The 22,827-nt window shown below is 56.7% G+C and overlaps 10 protein-coding genes across 10 annotated transcripts; 5 read left to right on the top strand and 5 right to left on the bottom strand.

Annotated features, from left to right (window-relative positions):
• Nucleotides 1-772: 772 nt before the first annotated feature.
• On the top strand, nucleotides 773-3,106 carry CHGG_06504 (uncharacterized protein; the record flags this gene model as incomplete). Its single annotated transcript, XM_001222598.1, has 6 exons — nucleotides 773-982; nucleotides 1,044-1,396; nucleotides 1,529-2,240; nucleotides 2,312-2,783; nucleotides 2,838-2,862; nucleotides 3,100-3,106. 6 exons carry the CDS (start codon nucleotides 773-775, stop codon nucleotides 3,104-3,106), a joined length of 1,779 nt encoding a protein of 592 aa, XP_001222599.1.
• A 681-nt stretch (nucleotides 3,107-3,787) lies between these two features.
• On the bottom strand, nucleotides 3,788-4,462 carry CHGG_06503 (uncharacterized protein; the record flags this gene model as incomplete). Its single annotated transcript, XM_001222597.1, has 4 exons — nucleotides 3,788-3,953; nucleotides 4,089-4,186; nucleotides 4,251-4,341; nucleotides 4,404-4,462. The coding sequence occupies 4 exons, from the start codon at nucleotides 4,460-4,462 to the stop codon at nucleotides 3,788-3,790; spliced, it is 414 nt and encodes a 137-aa protein (XP_001222598.1).
• Nucleotides 4,463-4,983: 521 nt separating this feature from the next.
• CHGG_06502 (uncharacterized protein) lies at nucleotides 4,984-5,673 on the top strand (the record flags this gene model as incomplete). Its single annotated transcript, XM_001222596.1, has 1 exon — nucleotides 4,984-5,673. One exon carries the CDS (start codon nucleotides 4,984-4,986, stop codon nucleotides 5,671-5,673), a length of 690 nt encoding a protein of 229 aa, XP_001222597.1.
• A 528-nt stretch (nucleotides 5,674-6,201) lies between these two features.
• Nucleotides 6,202-8,095, bottom strand: CHGG_06501 (uncharacterized protein; the record flags this gene model as incomplete). Its single annotated transcript, XM_001222595.1, has 8 exons — nucleotides 6,202-6,432; nucleotides 6,505-6,526; nucleotides 6,581-6,903; nucleotides 6,963-7,224; nucleotides 7,354-7,400; nucleotides 7,542-7,594; nucleotides 7,653-7,830; nucleotides 7,940-8,095. 8 exons carry the CDS (start codon nucleotides 8,093-8,095, stop codon nucleotides 6,202-6,204), a joined length of 1,272 nt encoding a protein of 423 aa, XP_001222596.1.
• A 244-nt stretch (nucleotides 8,096-8,339) lies between these two features.
• On the top strand, nucleotides 8,340-9,639 carry CHGG_06500 (uncharacterized protein; the record flags this gene model as incomplete). Its single annotated transcript, XM_001222594.1, has 2 exons — nucleotides 8,340-8,384; nucleotides 8,485-9,639. 2 exons carry the CDS (start codon nucleotides 8,340-8,342, stop codon nucleotides 9,637-9,639), a joined length of 1,200 nt encoding a protein of 399 aa, XP_001222595.1.
• Nucleotides 9,640-10,156: 517 nt separating this feature from the next.
• Nucleotides 10,157-11,650, bottom strand: CHGG_06499 (uncharacterized protein; the record flags this gene model as incomplete). Its single annotated transcript, XM_001222593.1, has 3 exons — nucleotides 10,157-11,234; nucleotides 11,301-11,512; nucleotides 11,576-11,650. The coding sequence occupies 3 exons, from the start codon at nucleotides 11,648-11,650 to the stop codon at nucleotides 10,157-10,159; spliced, it is 1,365 nt and encodes a 454-aa protein (XP_001222594.1).
• A 1,648-nt stretch (nucleotides 11,651-13,298) lies between these two features.
• CHGG_06498 (uncharacterized protein) lies at nucleotides 13,299-13,916 on the top strand (the record flags this gene model as incomplete). The annotated part of the gene is made up of 1 exon (XM_001222592.1): nucleotides 13,299-13,916. One exon carries the CDS (start codon nucleotides 13,299-13,301, stop codon nucleotides 13,914-13,916), a length of 618 nt encoding a protein of 205 aa, XP_001222593.1.
• Nucleotides 13,917-15,072: 1,156 nt separating this feature from the next.
• CHGG_06497 (uncharacterized protein) lies at nucleotides 15,073-16,017 on the bottom strand (the record flags this gene model as incomplete). The annotated part of the gene is made up of 2 exons (XM_001222591.1): nucleotides 15,073-15,914; nucleotides 15,972-16,017. 2 exons carry the CDS (start codon nucleotides 16,015-16,017, stop codon nucleotides 15,073-15,075), a joined length of 888 nt encoding a protein of 295 aa, XP_001222592.1.
• A 975-nt stretch (nucleotides 16,018-16,992) lies between these two features.
• On the top strand, nucleotides 16,993-18,534 carry CHGG_06496 (uncharacterized protein; the record flags this gene model as incomplete). The annotated part of the gene is made up of 1 exon (XM_001222590.1): nucleotides 16,993-18,534. One exon carries the CDS (start codon nucleotides 16,993-16,995, stop codon nucleotides 18,532-18,534), a length of 1,542 nt encoding a protein of 513 aa, XP_001222591.1.
• Nucleotides 18,535-19,153: 619 nt separating this feature from the next.
• Nucleotides 19,154-21,294, bottom strand: CHGG_06495 (uncharacterized protein; the record flags this gene model as incomplete). The annotated part of the gene is made up of 6 exons (XM_001222589.1): nucleotides 19,154-19,602; nucleotides 19,655-20,089; nucleotides 20,201-20,641; nucleotides 20,696-20,738; nucleotides 20,794-20,890; nucleotides 20,951-21,294. The coding sequence occupies 6 exons, from the start codon at nucleotides 21,292-21,294 to the stop codon at nucleotides 19,154-19,156; spliced, it is 1,809 nt and encodes a 602-aa protein (XP_001222590.1).
• Nucleotides 21,295-22,827: the final 1,533 nt, after the last annotated feature.

Raw genomic sequence — 22,827 nt, 5'->3', positions numbered from 1 at the left:
TATTGGTACGGCGTCGTTTCAAGTTACGAGTCTGAGGACGGCGCGACACAATTGGAGCGTGGCCTAGAAATGGTTGCGTGACCGAGTAAGATACAGACAGCTGATTATATGGAACTGTCTCCACAGGTCCGTCGTACCATGCAACATGTTAATCGCCACAGATCCATAGTCGCGTGCAAGTGCTTGCTCAGTACGATAACTGGTTGATGAATCTCAGATACGGTAATAAACGGCCCCCACTTTGGCATTTGTGGCTGAGCCCCAGCAGAATGAATCTCAGCTGGTCAGCAATGAAGCGCCCCGCCAGTTGGCGTCCCCTGAACCTGTGGCTTTGGTGATGCAAGCCTGAGTCAAGGAAGCTTCCACCAGCTGTAAGTTTGCGAATCCGTCTCCGAACCCAGTTTCGCCGATACCTATCTCCTTTCCGGCTCCCGCGCCATTGCCAATTGCCCTTTCAACCCGCGACTGCGCACCGAGCGAGTCTCCCGCATCCATCGGACGAGCATCGATAGGCCTCCTCTTCGGCAAGATAACGCCGAATCTTGGATGCGACCCGACTTGGCCACAATTAGCGCTGCCTAGGTGTTCGTCCGGCCGCTGACGCACGCTGCTGGGGAGGCTGTCAATACATACGAGTTGCAACAGGGCCGACAGTCTTGCGCCCGCACCCGCCGCCCTCTTCAGACATTGTCATTGATCTTTGTGCTTCTGAAGCCTTTGGCAACAAGTAGCGGCCGCATACCCGACGCCTGGACGGCTTCTCCCCCCCGCCATGCCGTCAATCCTCAGTGACGACGACCGCGAGATCGTCAAGCGCTTCGTACCGAAGCAAACCAATAAGATTCATGCCGTCGCCGTGGCTAGGCTCTACGTAGCCCATCCCAACCGATCGAAATGGACATATACAGGCTTGCAGGGTGCTGTCGTGCTGGCGAATGACCTTGTCGGCAACACCTACTGGGTCAAGATGGTGGACATCTCGGTACGTCCCTGCGCTCAGAGCCTCATACATCACCAGACATGGTTTATTAACTCGCAGATAGCCCGGAAACCGGGGCGTGATATGGGATCAGGAAATATATGAAAACTGGAGTTACAACCAAGACCGCGTCTTCTTTCACACCTTCGAACTGGAAGAATGTCTGGCCGGATTATCCTTCGTCGACGAGAAGGAGGCAAAACAATTCTTGAAGAAGATGAACGACCGGGAAAAGAATGCCAGCAAAGCAACACTGAAGACGCCATTCGGAGGAGCGGCACCCTCGAACCACCACAAGCACCATGGATTGTTTGGGGGCCTTTTCGGAGGACATCGACACTCGTCAGCCCCCACGCCGCCCGAATCGCCGCGAGTGTCCGCTCCGGTAAGAGACAACCGGTCAGGGAGCGTGAACGGGTACCATGAGCTCCCAGCGGCACCGCCCAGATTCGCAAAGTTTGGATGCTTTCGACCCCCAGTGGAGGGAGCATTTTGGGGAGGACTTTGAAAGCCAAAGGATTGAACGACGACTTTATCCGCGACAACCAGGATTTTCATTGTCGACTTTCTCAAGGAGGAACAGGCAGCCCAGGCCAACCAGCAGGTGAACTCACCTCCCCCGCCTCCTCCACCCCCTTCCAATCCGCCCGGAGGCAATCTGAGAGCGCCGCCCCCGCCCCCCCCTCCACCCGCCGCACCACCCAGACCTGTTCCCGAGGCAGCCCCTGCGCCTCCGCCGCCCCCGGCCCCAAAACGCGGACCAGCACCACCCCCGCCCCCAGCGCCGAGGCGGTCCGGCAAATTCGAACCGGAGCCGGCACCGACACCGGCACCGGCACGGGACTCCCCGCCGCCGCCTGCTCGGCCTAGATTCGCCGTCCCCCCGCCTCTTGCGGAAGCTGGGAAATACGCACGCTCAGACCCCCCTCGTGCTGTACCATCGCCTCCCGCCCCCGGGCCTCCGCCTCCACCTCGGCCACCTAAGACACCAATCGAGAATGCCGAGCCATCACAGCGACATGCTGTTCCCCCGCCCTTCACTGGTCAGCGAAACGTGCCCCCGCCACCCCCGAGTCGCGGTTCCGTTCCCCCCCCTCCTCCATCTCGGGAGCCAGTCCATGCCCACACTCCAACCGCTCCCCCGCCCTTGCCCCCCAAGGCTCCCGCCGCGAGCGCGCCACCGCTCCCACCCCCGAGCTCACGCCCGCCTCCTACACTCCCGGCTAGAAGCCCGGTCCCTCCACCGCCTGCTCCCCCGCCGGTGCCTTCATCCCACGCGCCCTCCGGCGCCACCTCTCCCTACATCTAGTGCACCACCCGCGCCACCTCCAGCCCCGCCGCTCCCTTCATCGAGTGCCCCTCCCACCTCCGCCTCTCCTCTCCCATTGGCGGAAGGCCCCCCGCCGCCTCCTTCCTCCTCCTCCGTCCTCCTCCTCGGCCCGAGGCATGGGGCCGGGATGCCGCCCCCTCCACCCTCTCCCCCCCCACCAGACCGCCGATATCCGGCTATTCGTCGAGCCGTCCCGGCCCCGGCCCCTAACCGGCAGGATGGCGATCCCGACCCGTTCAGCCGTGCTCGACGGTATCCGTGGCGCGGGCGGTATCGCCTCACTCAAAAAGGTCGACCGCTCCCAGATCCGCGACCGAAGCGGAGTCAATATCGGGGGCGGTGCTGGCGGCGATACCGGGCCGCACGGCAGCGGGTTGCCACCTGCTGGTGTCGCGGCCGGCGCCGGCGGGGGAGGCATGGCGGATGCGTTGGCCGCAGCGCTGCAGAAGAGGAAGGAGAAAGTCAGCCGGAGTGGTAAGTCTTGTCCGTTTGGTTGGGGTAGAATGATAATATGCTAATTCCTTGTAGATGACGAGGATGATGACGACGACTGGTAGTGCGTTGCATAGCGATGGGCATCGGGTTGCTCAGGGCCCGGGGGTGTCGAAGTCCGAAGGGCCCTCATAGAGACTGAAATACAGGGCAACTGCGGGTGTGATTCTGCACAAGCGTGGAGATGGAGGTGGGTGGCTTCGCTTGATGGCCTCAGAGCAAAACCGAACATTGTGGTCAGACGCAGCTTGAGGAGGGGTGACACTGGGAGACTGGGAATGCTGAACATGTTTACTAGGAGTTAAGAGGATGGGGGAAACGGGGTTTGGAAAATATCGGCATTGCCACATATGGCGTACCCGCCTGCTACACTGATGGTCGCTTTCATGCCGAGAAAAGGGAGGTTTATCCTTCGGGTGTAGATAGTCATAAATGGGACAAAAGAAGTGTTACCGGGCCTTAAAACTCGTTTTTGACAAGCGCATGATCTTGTGGCTAACGTAGTCACTTATGCATGGTGCCAACTACCCGAAACGGAGAGATATTAGGACTGCGTAGAGAAACCCAGCGCATGTATGTAGGTGTTCAACAACTTGATTTTGCAATGCATAACCATCAACTCCCGCAAGAGAGAAAGCCAGGCCAAGCAAACTGCTACCATTACCCTAACGAACTACAACCGAAAACAACAAGGGACGGGCCTGGTGATGACGTCTCTCCCATCACGACCTGGCCCGCCCCCTCTCAGACCACACCCTGCCACCACAACCAAAACGAGATACCCACCAACTGTCGGGGAACTGTCAGCTACACGGCAAGCCGCATGGCCAAGGTTTGAGAGAGAAGACAATTTTTTTTACTTTCCGTTCCCCAGCCAACGCCCCATTTCTTAGCAAAAAAACCAAGAAAGAGTGCGGTCGGAGTCAGAAAGGGTGGCCCCCGCCCTGGAAGTGAGGGATGATATTGGCGCGCGAGGCAGCGGAAGTTTAGATGTCGTCGATGGCAATCTCCTTGCCGGCGGTGGCGCCCTCGCCCTCGTCCTCGCTGTCGCGGTCCTCGTCGAACTCGAAACCGCAATCGCCGTCTTCGTTGGGGCCAAACGTGTCGGTCTCGTTGATCTTGGCCGTATCGGGGAGTTCGCCGTAGGCTTTCCTACATAGGGTGTTAGTCATGTGGGGAAGCTTGTGATGGTTTCGATTGGGGGGGGAAGGGGGGGGGGGGCGTACAAAGAACGAAGCCTCGTCGGCGGAGTACTTGAGAATCACATCGCCCTTCTCGTCTTGGTACTCGCGCAGCGAGACGAGGATAATGTCGCCGTTATTAATCCAAATCTTTTTCCGGAGCTTGCCTCGGATTAGGCCGAGACGCTTGACGCCGTCGAAGCACTGCCGATTCCGTTAGCCCATTTTCCCTCCAATTTGTGCGAGCTTGTGGTGGCAAGGCGCGTACCATGGCCTCGAGTCTGCCGTTCCCCAACATCTTGAGAACCTGGGCGTACTCTTGCCCTTCCTCCTTGAAGGTAAGCTCGCGCTTCTCGTTGCTAGGTCGGGTGTTAGCGAAGGCGAGACGAGAATAGTAAAAACGGAAAGGGTCGCAACGCACTCGTTCTCGTTCTTTCCTCTGCGGCGGTTCTTGCCACCTTTTCCCTTGTTCTTCGGCATATTGACAAGGCGCGCTCAGGCGAGTTTCTGCGCGTATAGTAAATTTGGGCAAAAGTCGAGTACGAGGACCTGCCTACACGTTTCTTTTTTTTTTTTTTTTAGCTTCGGTGTTATTACCGAGCGACGTCGATGATGGGAAGTGAGAAACAGAGCGCAAGGGAGGGGCAGGCACAGTGGGGTTTATATGACTCTTTTGGGGCGCAGGCAGGGGAGTTGGGTTTGTTTCGCCTGAAATGGTGGGGGCAAATGACGGGTGGGTCTAATAAGCCCTGGGACAGCCTGGCTGGCGGCCTGGCAAGCCTGGATGGATGTCTTGATGCGCACTGTGTATGGTGGATGGCACTGTGTATGGTGGATGGGTGGTCTGTGCTTCTTAGGCTCATCCATCTGCACCTCAATACACAGTGCAGGCAATTTATCGTCCAAGAACACCAACGAACCACCATATCACATCGTCAAACATCGCCAACATACGTACAGCGCAAATTTGAAGAGCAACTGTTTTCCCCGCATACGCGATAATGTTCCGAGGTACTCTACGGCGGTTCAAACCGCTGCCGGCCAACAAATCCCCGCCCATTTTTCAGAATTATCCGATAATATCAACACAAACAACTCCTGGTGCGGACCTCTCACCGCAGGCACTGCAGGCCTTCGAGCCAAGCGAAAGAGTGGCCAAATTCGCAGCCGAACACAAAATTTCGTTCCCATTCGCGCTGCGCCTTATGCCTGGTCAGAAGGTCAAGGACTTCCCCCTCCGCGTATCCATCGCCCCGCGCAATGTCTTTTCTATGTACCACCTCAAATACCTCGGCCCTTTTGAGCACCCTCTCATCTCCAAAGTGTTATACACATACGAACAAGAGAAGAAAACGAAACCACTATGGTGCTATGTCCAAGGCTTCTCGACGGCGGACAACAGCAACGCCGTGGTGCGCCAGACGAGCGAGCGGGTGGTGAGGGCCGCGCTCTTCCGCGCCCTAAACGCGGCCGGCTACGACTCGTTTGGCAAGAGTTTGGACGGGTCCAAGAAAGATCTTCGGGGAAGCATCCGTGTCGCCGTGGCAGAGCCCAAAGCTATCATGAAGATCGAGTTTGACAAGCTGCTCGGCTACCTAACCAAACTTGTGGCCAACGCTATCCCGCGTCTCGATGGCTCTTCTCCGGGACCGCCTCAGCGTCCCAGAAAGCCTAGCACTTCCAGGGGTTAGCTTGCATGCGTCGACCTTGAATTGGTTGTTTGATCCCCCTGAACTCCCGGCCTGTGACGGCGCTGCTTGTCACCGTGCAGCCGGCCATTACATCGTCACCAAACTGAACGAAAACGGGTCTCGAACGGTGTCAATATGAGATTGACCGGTAAGCACTTTGCTGGCGGGTTTTCGAGCCCATTTCCTCTCCCGTCCTGACGCACCCTAAGGATGATGGAGGTACAAACAATGGACCAAAGCAACGAAAGGCTGTCAGAATTCAGCCTTTGAGATGTCAGTGCCATCACTCCGAAAATCTCACCATATTCTCACGGTGTGATGCTGGGAGCCGACAGTCAACAAACCCTCTAGCCTAGCCCGAGAGCATGGACGCACCAATCCGGACTACATTGGCACCAAGAAGGAAATGAGGCCAGAATTTTCGAAGATAGGGGAAACGATACATGCCGCCCACCAACTCGGTGACTTCGTTGGAGTCTGTCAAAACATTCGTTGCTCAAAATCTATGCCGAAATCCCCACTTTTATTTTAAGCATTTGCCTTCTCCTCGACCGTCTGGATATACTTGGTATGCAAGTCCTGCACGGCTGGGATGATGAGGCTCTCGATTTCCACTTCAGGCTCGCCTTCGGGCAAGCTGTTGGGGTCGGCAGGCTCGGCCTTCTCCGTATCCACCACGGGAGCGCCGTCTTCCACCCCGTTCCCACTCGGCACGCGGATCCAGCGGTCTGGGCTGCCGGGCGAGACGAACACCTGGTTCTGTCAGCCGCTTGCAAATTCAATAGGAGGATAAGAAGGGGGTTGGTGGAATCGCCAGCGAAAGGAACATACAACTTCCCACTTCCGCGTCGATCTTTCGACAAGTTAGTTTCACGTTTCTGCGCGTTTGGCTGGTGTCTGAACTCACAAAAGGTTGCCGATCACAAGATGATGTTGGTAGCGGTCAAGCGAGTACCTGGCCTTGTGCACTAGGATGGCGGGGTTCGTCTCGAGTTTGAAGGACACAATCATGCCCTGAGGCGACCAGCCTTCCACCAGGTTCTTCAAGAACTTGGGTACCGGGTCGAGGTCAATGACCAGGCTCTTGCTCCTGGGCACGCTAGGAGATGAATCAAAATTGTCGAATGTTTCTTCCTCGTCAGATGGTGGTCGGGCCTTGACCCCTTGACTCTTCTTGAGAGCTTTAACGGCGTCGGTGCTCTGGATCTTGTGTTCAGACATACGGTCCGGCTAGCAAGTTTGTCAACTGTATGTATACCAGGGGTATGAAGATGACCTGAGGTTCTTACGGGGACGAAAAAGTCGCTGACGGCAGCCGCCAAGTACAGCAGCCCGCGAGGGCCAAGTGGTCGCATCAGTTGTGCAACGCTGCGCAGCTCATGGAGATAGTCCGAGATACTGACGAACGGCAGCAGGAGTAACATATTGCGGTCCCGTGCGTCGCGGTACTTCCTCAAGACGTGCAACATCTTGGAGGCGTCCTCGTCGCGGGCGATGACGCTGCCATCAGGGCCTTCCCGGAGGAAGTCAAGGAAGCAGTCGGTCGCATGGCTGTAGTGGCGGGAGAACGGAAGGAGAGAGAATTGGCGATGTCTCAGTAAGATATTAGCATCCTCGGCATTCCCCGATAAAAGGGGCTGACACGAGCGGGGAAATCAGATGCCTGGTGAGATTGCTTACAGGAACAAAACGGCGTATCCGGCTTCCAGGAAGTATTCAGCGCTTGTCTAAAAGATTGCTCGGATCAGTATTTTCCATAACTGCTGATAACAAGATATCGACATGTCAAAGATGGGATGGGAGTTTTTGTGAGGGGAGTTACCCCTACCCCTGAGTAGCAGCCCCTTTATAAGAGGAAGGGCACTCACGGCTCCACGAGTGCCGGCAGAGAAATTATCAATGAATCGGACTGTCTGCTTTTCTACACGGCTAATTGTCAGATATCGGGGCCTACCCGTTCAATTGAGAGAGAAACACACCCAAAGGCACCGTCGTTCCTCCCGATGTGATCAACACTAGCCGTTTTCCGGCGGCGGAGTGGTAGTTGATGAATTCGCGAGCCAACCCAACATGTTTCTCAAGGTCCTTGGGGGGTGGATTGGCAGCAAAGTAGTGCGTCTCGGCCAATGCGGCGAGGTTCTCTGGCGGGGTCTCGGTCTGGATATCGGACAGCATATTGAGAGGTTGGGTGGTTATAGGTTAGCCAGGCCGTGGTAGGAATGAGGGTGAAGGTGAAAGACCTGACAGGATCATGGGATGACCGGACCCTGGAATGGCTGAATCCGTGGGCTCGAGCGGCGATGGACTCGAACTCGTGGCCCGATGGTGGGGTTGCCTCCTCGGTCCCCTCCCGCTGAAGGTCCCCCGCAGCGGGTACCTGAGCCTGGGTCACTTTTGAGGTCTCACAGCGCATTCTGGCCATTCTAGCGTGGACCCCAGCTTACGCTGCCAAGACACCACGCATGCAAGAGAGCCTAGGCAACTTGCGAGCCAGTCGGTTGTCTCTCTCTTTTTGTCTCGACCAAACATCAATACGGATACTTGCGGCAAGCTCTCGGATCAAGGACACCCCGGCTCCCTGAATATCGGGCGCAAGACTCGAGCAGACCTACCAAAGCCATCCCCCAACAGTATCGCGTAACCCGGCACGCCGAGTCTACAACACAATGCTCGTCTCGCTCACTGTCGGCAAGGTCGACGCCGGCGTCACAGTCCTACTCACCCCTGACAAGCGCTTGGCATGTGTCTTCCATCCATAGAGCTGCTCGGTTGAGAAATGCATTGCTAATACCATCATCGCCGGCTCTGTAGATCGAATTCCCCTCGATCCTGCTCCCTCCCGATATCGCATCGGGCTCCATCGTCGACATCAATGTCACGCGCAACAAGAATTCCGAGACGGTAGCGGAGCGCTCGTTTAGGGAGCTCCAGGACTCGATCCTCTCCTGCTTCGGTGCGGCCGAGCCATCGGCGCCAGTCCTGCGGTGCCGCAACGCAACTCAAACGAGCGTCGTGCTCGAATGGGACCCGATCCAGCTGGCGACGGCCGATCTGATCAGCCTGGCACTGTACCGCAACGGCCAGAAGGCGGGCAACATCCCCAAGCCGCTCGCGATGCACACCACCAAAATCAGCGGCTTGGCCGTTGATACCGAATACACGTTCCACTTGGTACTGCGCACGACGGCGGGCACGACGGCAAGCCAGCGCGTGACGGTGCGCACCCACAAGATGACGGATCTGAGCGGCATCACCATCACGACGGGCATACTCCCGGCCGCCGTGCGCGAGGGGCTGGGCGCGGCCGTCGAGCGCATCGGCGCCAAAATCGTCGACGGTGTGCGCATCGACACAACCCACTTCGTCACGACCGAGGGCCGCGGCCTGCAGTGGGAGAAGGCAAACGAGCTCAACATCCCCATCGTCCGGCCCGAGTGGGTTGAGGCGTGCGAGCGCAACGGCCGCATCCTCGGCGTTACAAAGTTCTACCTAGACGCGGTCCGCGCCGGCCCGCCGTTTGAGGACCGTCCTGGCACCGCGGGAACCGTCGGAACCACGACGACGACGGGGACTACGACGACTGTTGCCCCTCCAGCCACCGCCCCGTCGCCTCCCCAGAAGGACGACCAAACGCCGCAGAATGCGCCCAGCCCGAATAGCAACCAGGCGCCAGAACCCAGCTCCGAAAACGGGGCAGGGCAGAAAGAGGAGGGAGGCACCGAGTCAGACTCGTCGAGTGACGATGGAGAGGAAATCCAGGAGGAGCAAAAAGCCAGGTCAGGTGGGCAAGACGAGCAGAAAATGCTGGCGGACGAGCGGGACGAGAAACGGCTGGTGGAGAGGCCGAAACCGACGGTTGAGGACGAGGCGGATGATGATACAGAAGAAGAGAAGGCGGCTGGCCAGGATGAAAAGGATGGGAAACCCGGTGGTGATGGGGCTTCCTTCCAGGATGTTGCGCTGTAAGTATGGACGATGGGGCATGTAGGGTTAAGGTATGGATACCCGGTTACGGACGCGTGTAATTGTCGTTTTCCCGCCTCCGATGTGTTTGTTGCGTGTTCCAAGCTGCATCATCTTGTAGACCACAAAACTGTCGGGCGAAGAGGGAAGCCGGGAGTCGTGGGGAAAATGATACGATCATATGGGATATTGCCTATTTACTCAGACGGTATTGACGGTACGTGTAAACAGCGCATTTGATGCCACCGGCTCCCTCTTCTTCACAAGACGTCATATAATAATGCGAACCGTATGATCTGGCCGAGCGAGGAATGGGCTTCCTACTACTTCATCACACTTGGTCATGGGCTATGAAGAATGGTTTGTGACTTACCTACTTCTTGAAATTGCCATCTACGGTACCTTGGAAGTACACATCACTATATACACAGACCTAACCCCTTCTAAACCGTCTTCATTTACCTTCAACGTACTATACAATGTTTGACATGGACCCACATATACAATCCCCGACAACTGCTCACAGCTCCTTCTTCTCGTGTTCCGTCGCCTGCTCTTTCTTCTGCTTCAAAGATGCGGGCGGCGTCTTGAGCCCCAATAGTGTCAGGGTGCACACACCCGCAATTCCCACAGCGCCCATCGTGTAAGCCATCTCCCTTCCCGCCCACCAGTACACGCTCGTAAACAGCACGGGGCCCAGTCCGCGACCGAGCTGGCCCCAGCTTCGGAGGATACCCAACTTCCCGCCCCTCTCATCCTCGCTCGCTTCAAAGCTGCTCAGCGCGTTGAGACCGGTCACGACGGTGGCTGACGTGGTAGCGAGGCCGGTGGCGGCGAGGTAAAGCCCAGACACGGAGGAGATACGGGCGAGAAGAGCAAAGGAGAGGAGGCAGGATACCACGCCGATCCGGACGGAGAGCAAGGGAGGTAAACGGCGGGTGACGCCGCCTTGTAGGATGGAAGCTACCAGGCCGATGTAGCCCAGGAGACCACCGTTCCGCGCAGATGTATACTCGAACAGGTCGTAGGTCATGAACGGGAGCGAGAACTCCATGCCTGAGAAGAAGAGGAGGAAGGTCATGTGCACTAGGTTGAGGAGGAAGTGCGAATTTGTCCGCTGGACTGGGCGGGCCGCCGCTGCCCGTTCCATTTTCTTCTCGGTGGCTGTGTTGGACATCGAGGGAAGAGTCTCCGGCAGGCTCAAGTACAGATATACAGTCTCGGTCACGATCAGGAAGAGCGATACCCCGGCGGCAGTCGCGAACGGATTGGCGGCCACGGTGGCAATGGAGCTAAGCCAGGCGCCCAAGGCTGGCCCAAACGTGAAGGCGATGGAGAAGCATGCGCCAATGAGCGCCATGGTCGACCCACGGCTATTCGCATCCGAAATATCGGTCGCAATGGCAGTCGCGAGCTGCACATTGCCCTCGGAAAGACCTCCGACGATACGTGAAGCCAAGAAGGTCCGGAAATCCACCGCCATTACCCAGAGCAGTACCGAGAGAATATTGCCGGCCATGCTCGCGAGCAATGCGTTGCGCCGGCCGTATTTGTCGGAGAGCCGTCCAATGATCGGAGAAGCAATGGCCTGGAGGAGACTGTAGAGGGCATGGGTTAGTATGTGAGGGTTGACAGTGTCAAGCAAGCGCATGGCCACTACTTACGAGAACAAGCTCCCTAGGGCGCCACCCAGCAAAACGATGTCATATCGGGAGTCAATGGGGCGCGCAAAGGCAGCCTTGTATGCATTCAGGTAGCCGAGCAGACTCGAGAGCAGTGTCTTGGACGGCGGGGCTCCGGTGTCGAGGGGAGCTTCGGCGTTGCGGTAGAACTCTAGTAGTTTCGGGAATAGGGGGAGGATAAAGGTGAAGGAAATCTAAAACGGGCTAGGTTAGACGCACGCACGCAAGGCACATAGCGAGCAAGAAGTGATACGTACAAGATCCAGTAGCAGAGAAATAAAGATCACGCGCAAAACCCTTTTGCGGGTGCTCAAATCAACAGGTTGCGCCATGCCGCAGGCGTTCGGATTCAGACAAAATATACAGCGTTCGAGTCGAAGCAGGGTGTCAATACAACAAGCTTCAGCGCAAAACAACGGAATTCTCCAGAATGTATCACGACCAGCACAATACGAGATCTGGAGACTTGAGAAAAATAACAGGGAAAAGCGAGGGAGCGGGTAACCTGGGTGTTGATGGGATTGCGGCCGGATTAGCCAGCGTTGCAGCGTCAAGCTGTCAAGAACGGAGCGTGATGGCTTCCGCCGGAGCTGGACTAGGCGTATTGCCCCACCACTAGGTCGCTTTTGACGGTGCTGATACGCGGCCACGCGGCCACACGGCCAGTCCTGCCGATAGCTAAGCTCCAGCCACCCGACACCTTCGCGTCCACCCTAACCCTCGTCACAGGAGCCACCGAGCCACCAGCAACGAATGCCAGAAAGCTGCTGCAAACAATTCCCAATCCCATCCCATCATCCCACTTGTAAGGTCGGCAACCCCACCACCCACTCATTGCCGTGTCCTTGGTCGAGACCTACCCGACTGGTCTCCCCTCTCGAGCCCCTACGATGCGGTGACCCGATGCGCGAGGCAGCCGCCTAATAACATGGCTTTCTCGTAACAAAAGTGCAAAACGTATCACAAACTCGTGTCGCCCGAGTCCAATAATCGTGTGCGCCTCGCCGGCCCGGGGCAATTACACGACCTCCTACCGGGTCTTTGGGAGAAACAGCCTGGTTCAGCCCTGTTTCTCCGCATGATGGTCATTATGATCGTCCCGCTCGGATGAGCTGAAAACGATGTCTCGATCCGAATCACAATCGCCTGGCTATTTCAGGCAGCTGGCTCGACCGATGACACCTCTCCTCAAAAGCAATGACAACCCTCTCACCAGTTGATGTCTTGGATCACTGAGGATTTAAATTATCAGGTAAAGATATAACGGGTTTATCTGCAGGTATGCGTTAATGCAGGGGAAAGCACTCGGATCGGCTAGCTGCCGTCCTTTCGAAGCCACCGAACCACCTAACGCAGGGGCACATCGCCCCGCCTACGCAGGAGGAGGTCGCGGAAGGGAGGTGACATCGCCTGGCCCTACGACTGTTGCCACGCTATCGCAGGGAGCAGGGGATTGCCAGCCGGTAACCTTATTTCGCGCTCGAATTTCACCGGAGAAGCACCTTGTGCACCTTGGGGTCGTGTGGCTCATGGCTGTTCCGTGTGCCCTGCCATCATATGCAGGTCTCTCTTCACACACACCATCCGGGCCGTCAGTGGTTTCAATGGCCCAGATGTTGCCGCCCAATATCAACCCTGATTACCGGTAATCAACCATGTCTCTCCTTTAGCCGGCCATACGCATTACCACGATACTTGTCTCCTGTGGTGTCTAGCCTTTGCTTTTCATGTACCGAAGTGGGCGCACCCCCTCTCCATCCCCCAGTCCAGAATGCCGCCCAAGTGGCGCCCACGGCGCCGAGTATCACGCTGCCTCCCGTCTCTTTCCCACACAACTGGAGTAGGGGGGGGGCAAACGATATTGTGTATATAAAAGCCCGGTCCCCCAGCCCTCAGTCCCAGTCACTTCCTTCCCATTTCAGTACCCAAGGTGTCATTCACTCGTTCAGTCACTCGTTCTACCCCCAACCCATATCCACCATGAAGGCCAACACCCATCGCCCTGCGGCGTCTTCGCCGCACGCGCGGCTGCCCACTACGGCGAGCAAGAGCCGCCCCCTTTCTCGCTCGGCTCCAGCCAACCGTGGTGTTTCCCACTCTCACCTGGGGACCGGGCAAGCCTTCCCCCCACCCACCAAAGTGGACGACCAGCACCGTCTACACGACCAGCGTCCAGACCATCACCAGCTGCGCCCCGGAAGTGACCCAAGTGGCCCGGACCACAGCATCGTCCTCACCACGGTGACCATCGCCGTGAGCACCACCATCTGCCCGGTGACCGAAACCGAGGCCCCGCCCCCGCCCCCACCACCACCCACCACGGTCGTGCCGCCGCCCCCTCCCCCGCCTCCCCCGACGCACACCACTCACCCGCACCCCCCGCCGCCTCCCCCTCCTCCCCCGCCGGCCAGCAGCACCAAGTCGGCCGAGGCTCCTCCCCCCCCTCCTCCTCCTCCGCCGCCGCCGCCGCCGCCCCCGGTCGTCACCAGCCCGCCCACCCTTTCAGTGGGCACCACCGCGCTGCCGAGCAAAACGGCGACGAGCCAGACCCCCTTCACTGGGGGTGCTGCTGACCTCAGGCGTGCAGCGGGCTGGTGAGGGCGCTGGCTGTTCTTGCGGCGGCTGCTGCTGCGCTGCTGTGAATGGGCTTGTTTGTGCGGGGATGATGAGGTTTCTTCTCGGGACAGGGGTTGTTTATTTGAGTGGTGGACTGGGGGGTGGAAATGTAATGGAAGGTTCTTGAGAGGATCTGTTACAGTTTGGTGATGATTTCTAACGCGGAATGTTCATGGCGGTTTGTGTGGCACCTTTTTGGCTACGGGAGACGAGGGGAGGGCAGAGATCTTCTGAGATTATATTTAGTACGTAGTCATATTCTCGTAGTTTGCTGGGACAAGCCCGAAAGGTGTTAGCCAGGACGGGACTCTGGACCTTAGCAAATGTATTTGCTTTGATAACGGCTTTCTTTTGATTCAATTTATGCTCCAGGGTCATGCTCACCACCAAGTCGTGAATGACTCCGTTCGGCACATCCCTCTTGAGAATTTCTAGAGCCCGGAACTCCCCAAAGCACCCAGCCTGGGAGCCTAGGTCTGGCAAGAAATGGCGCCACGACCATAACGGATAATAACCGTGGTCTCAATTACCCGCGCCGCTTGCGCTGTGCGACGGCTCGCTTCTCCCGCACTCGACCCGTTCTCTCCTGCGCCACTGCGTAAGGAGGTATGCTGAGTGTCCCATGTCGCGTAGAACACCACACAGATGGGTTCCTAAAAAGGAAGGCATAAACCCCTATAGTGCCATGCAATAATACCCTACGCTGGACCAACCACACGCCCAACTGTCCCTTGAGTGTTACCAAGCCGACGATATGATGATGACATGATGGCAAAACGTGCAGCTGAATAAATAAACAAACACACGGCTACAAAACCGGTTCTGCCCTGGCCGATGAGTCTTTGGTCAACGACCTCCCATCGAATGTAACCGAATAGATTGCACCGAGCTCTCCTTTGATTGCAGCGCGCAGGTCATCGTCTGGTCTCGCGTAGCTTGGCTCGCTTGGTTGCCGCGGGAGGGACGTTGGGGTGGCGTGGAAACGGGCTACTCAACGAGTCGGCTCTAGATGGCCTCATCGATCGATGGGTACCGGCATTGCCGGGATGCGATGCTCCCCCAGGTTTTGACGGCCACGTGAAGGCATAGAAAAAAAGAAAAGAGGTAAAAATGGGTGAGGTGCACATGCCAAACAGGATCAAACGGATGCGGCCGCCAACCGTTTTACCACATCCTCAGCCGTGGTAGCTCCACCGAGCAAGCCCCTTGCAGCCTCTCGGTCCCGGCCGTTCTCGCCCAGCACTACCAACTTGACAATCTCCCCATCATTGCCCATGACCAGCCGTCCGGTCCGGCCGTCAGCCCACTCAATGGTAAGCTGTTTCACTTCAGAGTCGGCCGCAGTAATATTCACCAGCCTGTTCGGCTGCTCCTCCTCCCCAAACTCGGCGCCTGTGTCCCTCCCCACCCCCGCCGCCTTCCTCAAATCCGCGACCACCCCAAGCCGATTATGATACCTCACCACGTCCCTCCTCACCGCGCGTGCAAACCTGGCCAGATCCTGCTTTTTCTTACCCCCGCTGCCCTCCTTTGTCGCCGCCGCCGGAGGTGGCAAGTATCTCGCCGCCAACCCCGCAAGGGGTATACAAGCTGGTAGGGTATGGCGATGCACCCGGAGGCGACGGCTCCCATCAGCGCTCAAATAGGGCCGGTTCAGAAGGACGTAGTAAGGGCGCAGAAAGCGGGCGCGGCTGATGACCTCGATGCGCAAGCCTAAGATCGCGCCGGCATCGACGGCGCACGGGTCGGGGTCTCGCGCCCGAAATGTGGTGAGTGTTGCGCATGCGCGATAGAGGCACTGTTGGGCGTGGGCTTCGTGTTGGTCGGCGGAATCGGCGAGGAGCGAGTTTTGTTGTTGCTGGTGCTTTGTTTTAGGGGCCGAGGATGAAGCGTGTGTGTCTTCCGTGAGGAGCTGGCGGGTTGATGGGGCGGTGATGAGCGTTGATGTGTGGATACGGAGCTGCTTTTTGAGGGAAGAAACTACAATATGTGTTAGTCAAATAATCATGTTAGAGAAAACGGGTGGGTGAGGTGTACTCTTTGCTTGTAGATCCTCAATCTCATCATCAAGGTTCGATGACATGGTGGGCCACGACTTTCACGCGTCAATCTCAAAATTGAAGACTGGGGATTAATTAATGATAATTGATTCCAATGGCGATTCTATCGTGGAAAGGTTCTGAATGAGATGTCGCTTCAAGGCTGGCATCTGCGAGTCACTGGCGAGGGGTTGTTGAGATGTTTTGTTTACTCCCAAGGCCGGCAACCCCCGCGGCCCTTGTCAGCCATGTGTGTGTTCAGTCACTAAAGCTTGGCAAGAACCCCAAATCTCTCTTCAGGCGACTTGGCTCGGGCATCTGGGTGGGGCCGAATGCATTTTGCCCGATCTGGTGGGACGGGAACCCTGCCCGGTTACCTACACAGTATGCAGGTACCTGCGAAGACAGCTTCGAACAGGACACAAATCGAGGATGGAAGGCGTCTAAGTAAAGTTTGGATTCAGATGTAAGCGAAAGAAACAATCTGCCGTCGCCTTGGAATGGATGGTCTTTTCTTCTCCTTCTTTTCTTTTCCTGTTTGCAGTCTCCATGTTTCTGGAACACCACTTCGCCACAAGCAACAGAGGCCACCGTTGCAGCTTGAACCACGCTAAGCTTCCCCACGCTCCACTGCCAATCCAAGGCCCCTGACACTGCCCCCCGCGACGACAAGAACTGCCTCCGAATCGCCGGGTCCAAGCGACGTGGCCCAGACACTCCGATGCTGACGGTTGGGTTTTCTTGCCGCCTTTCATTGTCGACGTCCGGCAGCCTCCGGAAAAAAAAGCGCCACCTTCATTTTCAAGACACCAACCTTCCTGTCTCTCGTTAACAAGATTTTATTCTCGTTCGGACCTCCCATTCCCAGCCACCCTGTCTTCGAAGATCCCAATCGACCCCTTGCCGTCCCCCGTATCCCAACTGGCAACGTGAAACACTGCGCGCGCATCGCACATCCCACATCGCACATCGCATATCGCATAACCACTCTTGGCCCTGATCTTTTGCGTATAATTCCTATGGGTACCAAGTCTCGTCGTTCGAAATCGCCGACGACTTCGACAGGCTCCTTGGGGCGTGCCTCCGGGAGAAAGACCAACGGCGAACTCTCCAGGATGAACACCAACGTCGAAGTCCAACGACGCAACGTTTCCCACGAGACCTCCACTTCACAAGGCGCCGCCGCGAACCTAATGGCGCGAGAGTCCTTCTCCCTCGACGACCCCGTACCCAAAACCCCGACTTACAATAACCATGGCTTCTTCGAGCTGCCGAAGCGGGACCAAAGGAATTTTGGTCTGCTGGTCCTCCTCTACTTCCTCCAGGGCATCCCCCTCGGCCTCGCCACGGGATCCGTCCCGTTTCTCTTGAAAAATCATATGTCGTACAGCGAGATCGGCATCTTTAGCTTAGCGTCCTACCCCTATTCTTTGAAGCTCTTCTGGAGCCCCATCGTGGATGCGGTATGGAGCCCCAAGGTCGGGCGGAGGAAGAGCTGGATTCTCCCCATCCAGCTGCTCTCTGGGATAGGCATGCTATGGCTTGGGTCGATGGTTGAGAACATGATGGAAACGACGGGCAAGCCCGGCGGTCCCACCGTATGGGGCTTCACCGGCTGGTGGTTCTTTCTGGTGCTCATGTGCGCCACCCAGGACATTGCCGTCGACGGCTGGGCGTTGACCCTCCTGACCCCGGGCAACGTCTCGTACGCCTCCACCGCGCAAACGGTCGGCCTGACTGCCGGCCAGTTCCTCTCCTACACTGTCTTCCTGGCTTTCCACTCCAAGGACTTCGCCAACCGCTGGTTCCGCACCGAGCCGCTCGAGCACGGCCTAATCAGCCTAGGCGGCTACCTCCACTTCGCCGGGTGGGCGTACATCATCGTAACCCTTGGCCTCACCTTCCTCAAGCGGGAGGAGAAAACCAAGAACGAGGACGGCATCTGGGACGTCTACAAGATCATGTGGGGCGTCCTCAAGCTCAAGAACATCCAAACCATCATCCTCGTCCACCTCATCGCCAAGATCGGCTTCCAGGCCAACGACGGCGTCACCAGCCTCAAGCTCCTCGACAAGGGCTTCGGCACCGAAAACATGGCCCTCACCGTGCTGATCGACTTCCCCTTCGAGATCGGTCTGGGCTATTACGCAGGAAAATGGTCACAAGAATACACGCCCATGCGGCTCTGGTGCTGGGGCTTCGCCGGCCGCCTGGCCGCCGCGCTCATCGCGCAGTTCACCGTCTCCATCTTCCCGGCGGGTGGCGTGACGTCCTGGTACCTGCTGGCCGTGATTGGGCAGCACGTGTTCTCGACCTTTACCAATACCATCATGTTCGTCGCCGTGGCGGCCTTTCACGCCCGCATCGCCGACCCCGTCATCGGCGGCACCTACATGACCCTGCTCGCGACCGTGTGCAACCTGGGCGGCACCTTTCCGCGCTTCTTCGTCCTGCGTATGGTAGACGCTTTTCACCGCCGCCACCTGCCTGCCCGACCCCAACGCCGGCCCCGACGCGAAACTCACCGTGTCGACCCCCTTCAGCTGCGCCGTCCAGGCTGACAAGGAGCGGTGCCTTGGCAGGTGGAGGTATCTGCGAAATGCAGCACGACGGCTACTACAGCGTCAACATTCTCTGTGTGCTGATCGGTCTCGTCACCTTCGTGCTGTTCATCCGCCCCAAGGTGCTGCAGCTTCAAGCCCTGCCTCTTCGCGCTTGGCGACTATCTTCATCCCCCTCGTCGCCCAAATATTGAGATATCATTTGTTCCTACTGCCCTCGGATTTTGAAGAGGGGCCCAAATGTAATGGGTGGCAACCTACCTATCCGGTTCAAACTTGGCGTACATGGAGGAATGCAAATTCATCTGGAAATCCCAGTGTCCGCGATGGCCCTGTACCTAAGGTGTTAAGGAAGGCCTATAAAGAGGTAGTTCCGCATATACTTGAAAGACATTCAACCAACTTGACATGAAATCACGAAAGCAGATGGATGGTCTGTATTTCTGGTTGTTCTGCAAGAATTATCTCCAGCCATTAGAGCTCTCCCGTGTCATCAGAGCCCAAGATCTCAAAAACGTCTGAATCCCCTTCCAAGTCAACCTGCAAGATAAATCCACCCCAAAATCCCAGTTGGCAGACCGTTGCCGTTTCAGAATGCTAGAGAAAGCCGTTCGAAGTCTCACCAGTTGGTGCTAGCCACGGGCTCAGTCGAGGTGCTGGCGCCCCAACCACCGCCGCCGCCATTAGCGCTGTTCCCGCCGTTACCCCAGCCATTGGTGTTGTTGCCAGTCGCGTTGTTGTTATCGCCACCAGCGCCCCAACCACCACCGCCGGCATCGACACCATCAGCAGCAGCAGCGTCACCGTTGTTGTCGGCATTGTCGTCGGCAGCACCCCAGCCACCATCTCCACCAGCATCGCCACCCGAAGCCTCCTCCTCAAAGTCGGAATCCGCTTCGAACTTGAGATTGTCTGCGGTGGCGCCCTCGGGGACATACGGCTGTAAAAAGTCGGGAATCTCCTGGTGAGTTTCCATGAGAGTGCGGGTGAGAACCGAAGCAATGGGTTCATCCCGATCAGAGTAGAAGGATGTCGCCAGACCGCGGTGGCCGATACGGCCGGTCCGACCTATCAATATTAGACGAAAACTTTGGGATAGCACGGCTCGAAACAAGCTTACCAATGCGATGAGTGTATTCCTCAATACCACCGTATTCCATCGAAGGGAGGTCGTAGTTGATGACATGCATGACATTACGCACATCGATGCCACGAGCCGTGACGCCAGTGGCGATCAGAATAGGCCACTTACCGCCCCGGAAGCCACGCATGGCGGCCTCACGCTCCAGCTGGTTGCGATCCCCATGCATCGAGGTGCACGGCATGCCCAGGTTGAACAGAAAGTCGTCCACCTCCTCGGCTGCGCGCTTGGAATTGACAAAGATGATGGTCCGGGTGGGCGGAAGAGATTTGATGAGATCAATCAAGGCCTGCTTCTTCAGGGAAGGGTCGACGTAGATCACATTCTGTTTGATGTTCGCATGCGAGCTGCCGGCGCGACCGACACGAAGGCGAACATGAGTCTCCGCAAGGTGGGTTTGAGCCAAATCCCGAGCTGCCTTGGGGAAAGTGGCAGAGAACAACATGTAGTTGATATTGCCCTCCTCCTGTTCCTGTTCACAAGGTTAGACCATATTTCCAGGTGCATACACCCCGTCAAACTCACCTCCACCAGACAGGATCGTCGTCAACTCCTCGCTCCAATCATCCATCAACATCTCGTCCGCCTCGTCAATGACCATGTAGCGGACGCGACGAAGGGTCAGGGTCTCAGGCTTATTGATGAAGTGAATAAGCCGGCCAGGGGAAGCAATCAGAATATCACAGCCTTTCTGAAGCTGCTGGGCTTGATCCCTCAGGGCACCGCCGCCGTAGACGACGCAAGGGCGCAACATAGTGCGGTAGCAGAACTTCCGAGCTTCGTTGAAGATCTGGACCGCAAGCTCACGAGTCGGGCAGATGATGACCACCAGAGGCTCGGCCCTGACCCGCTGGTCAACCCCCTCCTGAAAGGTGGCGGGGTTCGGACGGGGAGCAGCCAGCTTTTTGGCCTTGCCCATCAACTTGTTCAAGATCGGGATCAGGTAGGCAGCAGTCTTGCCCGAACCTAAGAGGTCAATGAGAAAGGGGGCTCACAATTCCAGGCACATTAAGAACTTACCCGTCTGCGCGATGCCAATCACATCGTAGCCAAGGTGGATGGGCTGGCAGGCAGTAGCGCTGGATCGGAGTCGGGACTTCATAGCCCGCCAGCTGAACATTCTTGAGCATCGCCGGATGAAGGCCGGCGTCCTTGAAATTGGCAATGGGATGAACTCGGGCCGGTCCTTCCTGCTTCAGCTCGATTTCGGAGATCCTAAGATAACGTTAGCAAACAATTCAAACTCACATCATAATCAGTGGGCAGACAACTTACTTGCTGAAATCAATGCCCTGCTTCCCGCGCTTGTCGGGGTTGCCAAACAGCTGCGCCTCAAGAGCTGGGTGCTCCGGACCAATGTCGCCATTCTCACCGTCCCACTCATAGACATGAGCGTTGCTGTCCCACTCATTGGCGTCGTCTTTGCCGTAGGCAGTGTAGTCGTAAGCGGTGGGCTGAACCCAGCCGGGAGGCGTCTCTGGCTTGCTCTGGGCTTGCTTGTTGCCGTTAACCGGAAGAGCCTCTTGAAGCTCAGTGGTACCAAAGGCACCAGCGGAAGCGGCGGTCGCGCTACCCAAGTTGCGCTCCGAGGGAGCAGGACCCCAGCCGTGGTCCGTCATTGTCAAATTGAGTTCTGTTTTTTTCTGCAGAATAAACGTTAACCGAATGTTTTACGGCGATCAGGCGTTGAAAGTAATGAACAAAAAAAACCTCGATACGCGACCTCAAAACCTCCAAAAACGAAAGTCTTCGAGATCTAGCTGCCGGGTGTTGTATGGAGGTGGGTTGTGGGAGGAAAGAGAGGAAACAGAATAAGGGCCGAATGGAAGTGGACAAAAATGGGGAGGCATATTTATTTGTGGCCACGGCTCGCGATTGCCTGGGGAGTAAGTTGCGCTTCGAAAGGAAGGAGCCGCCGACTGATCTCGCAACAATCAAGGTAGGTATAGGTAGGTAGTCGCAGGACCTAGAAACCAGGAGGGCAGTGAAGCGGGAGCAGGGAAGGCAGGTACTACCTGGTAAACTCGAGACGTGAGAATAAAAAGGTGACTGGCCGCCGCTGGGCATAGACCAAATTCTGAGAGAAAGGCCGACTTGCTAGGACTCGTGAAATGGATAGGAAGTAGGGATGGTTTGAGGAAGGATACGCGGTCAGAGAGACGCGCTTGCCAGAGTAAAGACCCGGTGCGAAATGCGATGTGCGAGGGAAGGGAGAAACGCAATACAGTCGATTTGGCTCGATCGGTCGACCCAAATTACAGCGACTTCGAAGATATCGAGAAACGGCGAGCTTGGGCAGTGAAGAGAGAGAAAAGAAACAGGTTTGGGTACTCACCTTGTCTTGGGTTCTTGATCGAGTTGATACCGAAAGGCACAGCGGAAAAAGTCCAGAAATTGCAACCGACCAGACAAAGGTGGGCAGCGAGTGTGTGGAAGAAAAAAGGCAAACGGAAGAAGGTCACGGTGGGAGAATTTATAGGAAGGAACCTCCCGGATCAACTTTTTCGAGACCTGTTTATTTTTCCCCTCGTCTAAAAACAGGCGTGAATAGGTAGCAACCCAAGTAGTTTATTATTGTTCCTTGGAATTTTCAAGAGGCACGTGAGATGGGATTCAGAGTGGAAGCAAACCTTGAGGGTCTTCCGGAAGGTGATGGATGTTGGTGTGAGGAGGCAGACTGGGACAGCCTCCCAACCTGACAAGCATACGGAACTCAACAGGTCTGATGTCAAGCTCCTCAAGGCTGGCAACCAAGTGCCCAAGAAACCGCAGCAAAGACCACGCATGCCGTTCAAATCAGTCTTCCAAGACGATGAGCTAGTCATTGTCTTTATCTGGAAGTGAAAAGGGGGCGTCACAGGGGTTGCTCACAATATCAACAACCCAGGCTAAACTTCCATCATGGACCACTTTTCGCCTCGCTCTTAATTTCAAACACACATCTAAGCCTGAGTAGCTGAGAAAGCTTTGTTGTTCGGTGCAAGATAGCTCGTTAACTTGATCTGTACCCACGGGGCGACTGGACAACCCCAATCTGATGAAGTGGATGAAGCATTGGCACCGTCGAAAGCCCAATTCCGACGATATTCTCCGGGTTTCTGGTTGTGTCACAATCGGATGCAAACCATGTTTCTAGTTTGCCATTGGGGGTC

The sequence above is a fragment of the Chaetomium globosum genome, genomic scaffold (assembly GCF_000143365.1).
Source record: "Chaetomium globosum CBS 148.51 scaffold_3 genomic scaffold, whole genome shotgun sequence".
Lineage (NCBI taxonomy): Eukaryota > Fungi > Ascomycota > Sordariomycetes > Sordariales > Chaetomiaceae > Chaetomium > Chaetomium globosum.
The sequence above is the reverse complement of the archived record's forward strand: the minus strand, read 5'-3'. Positions and strand labels throughout refer to the sequence as shown.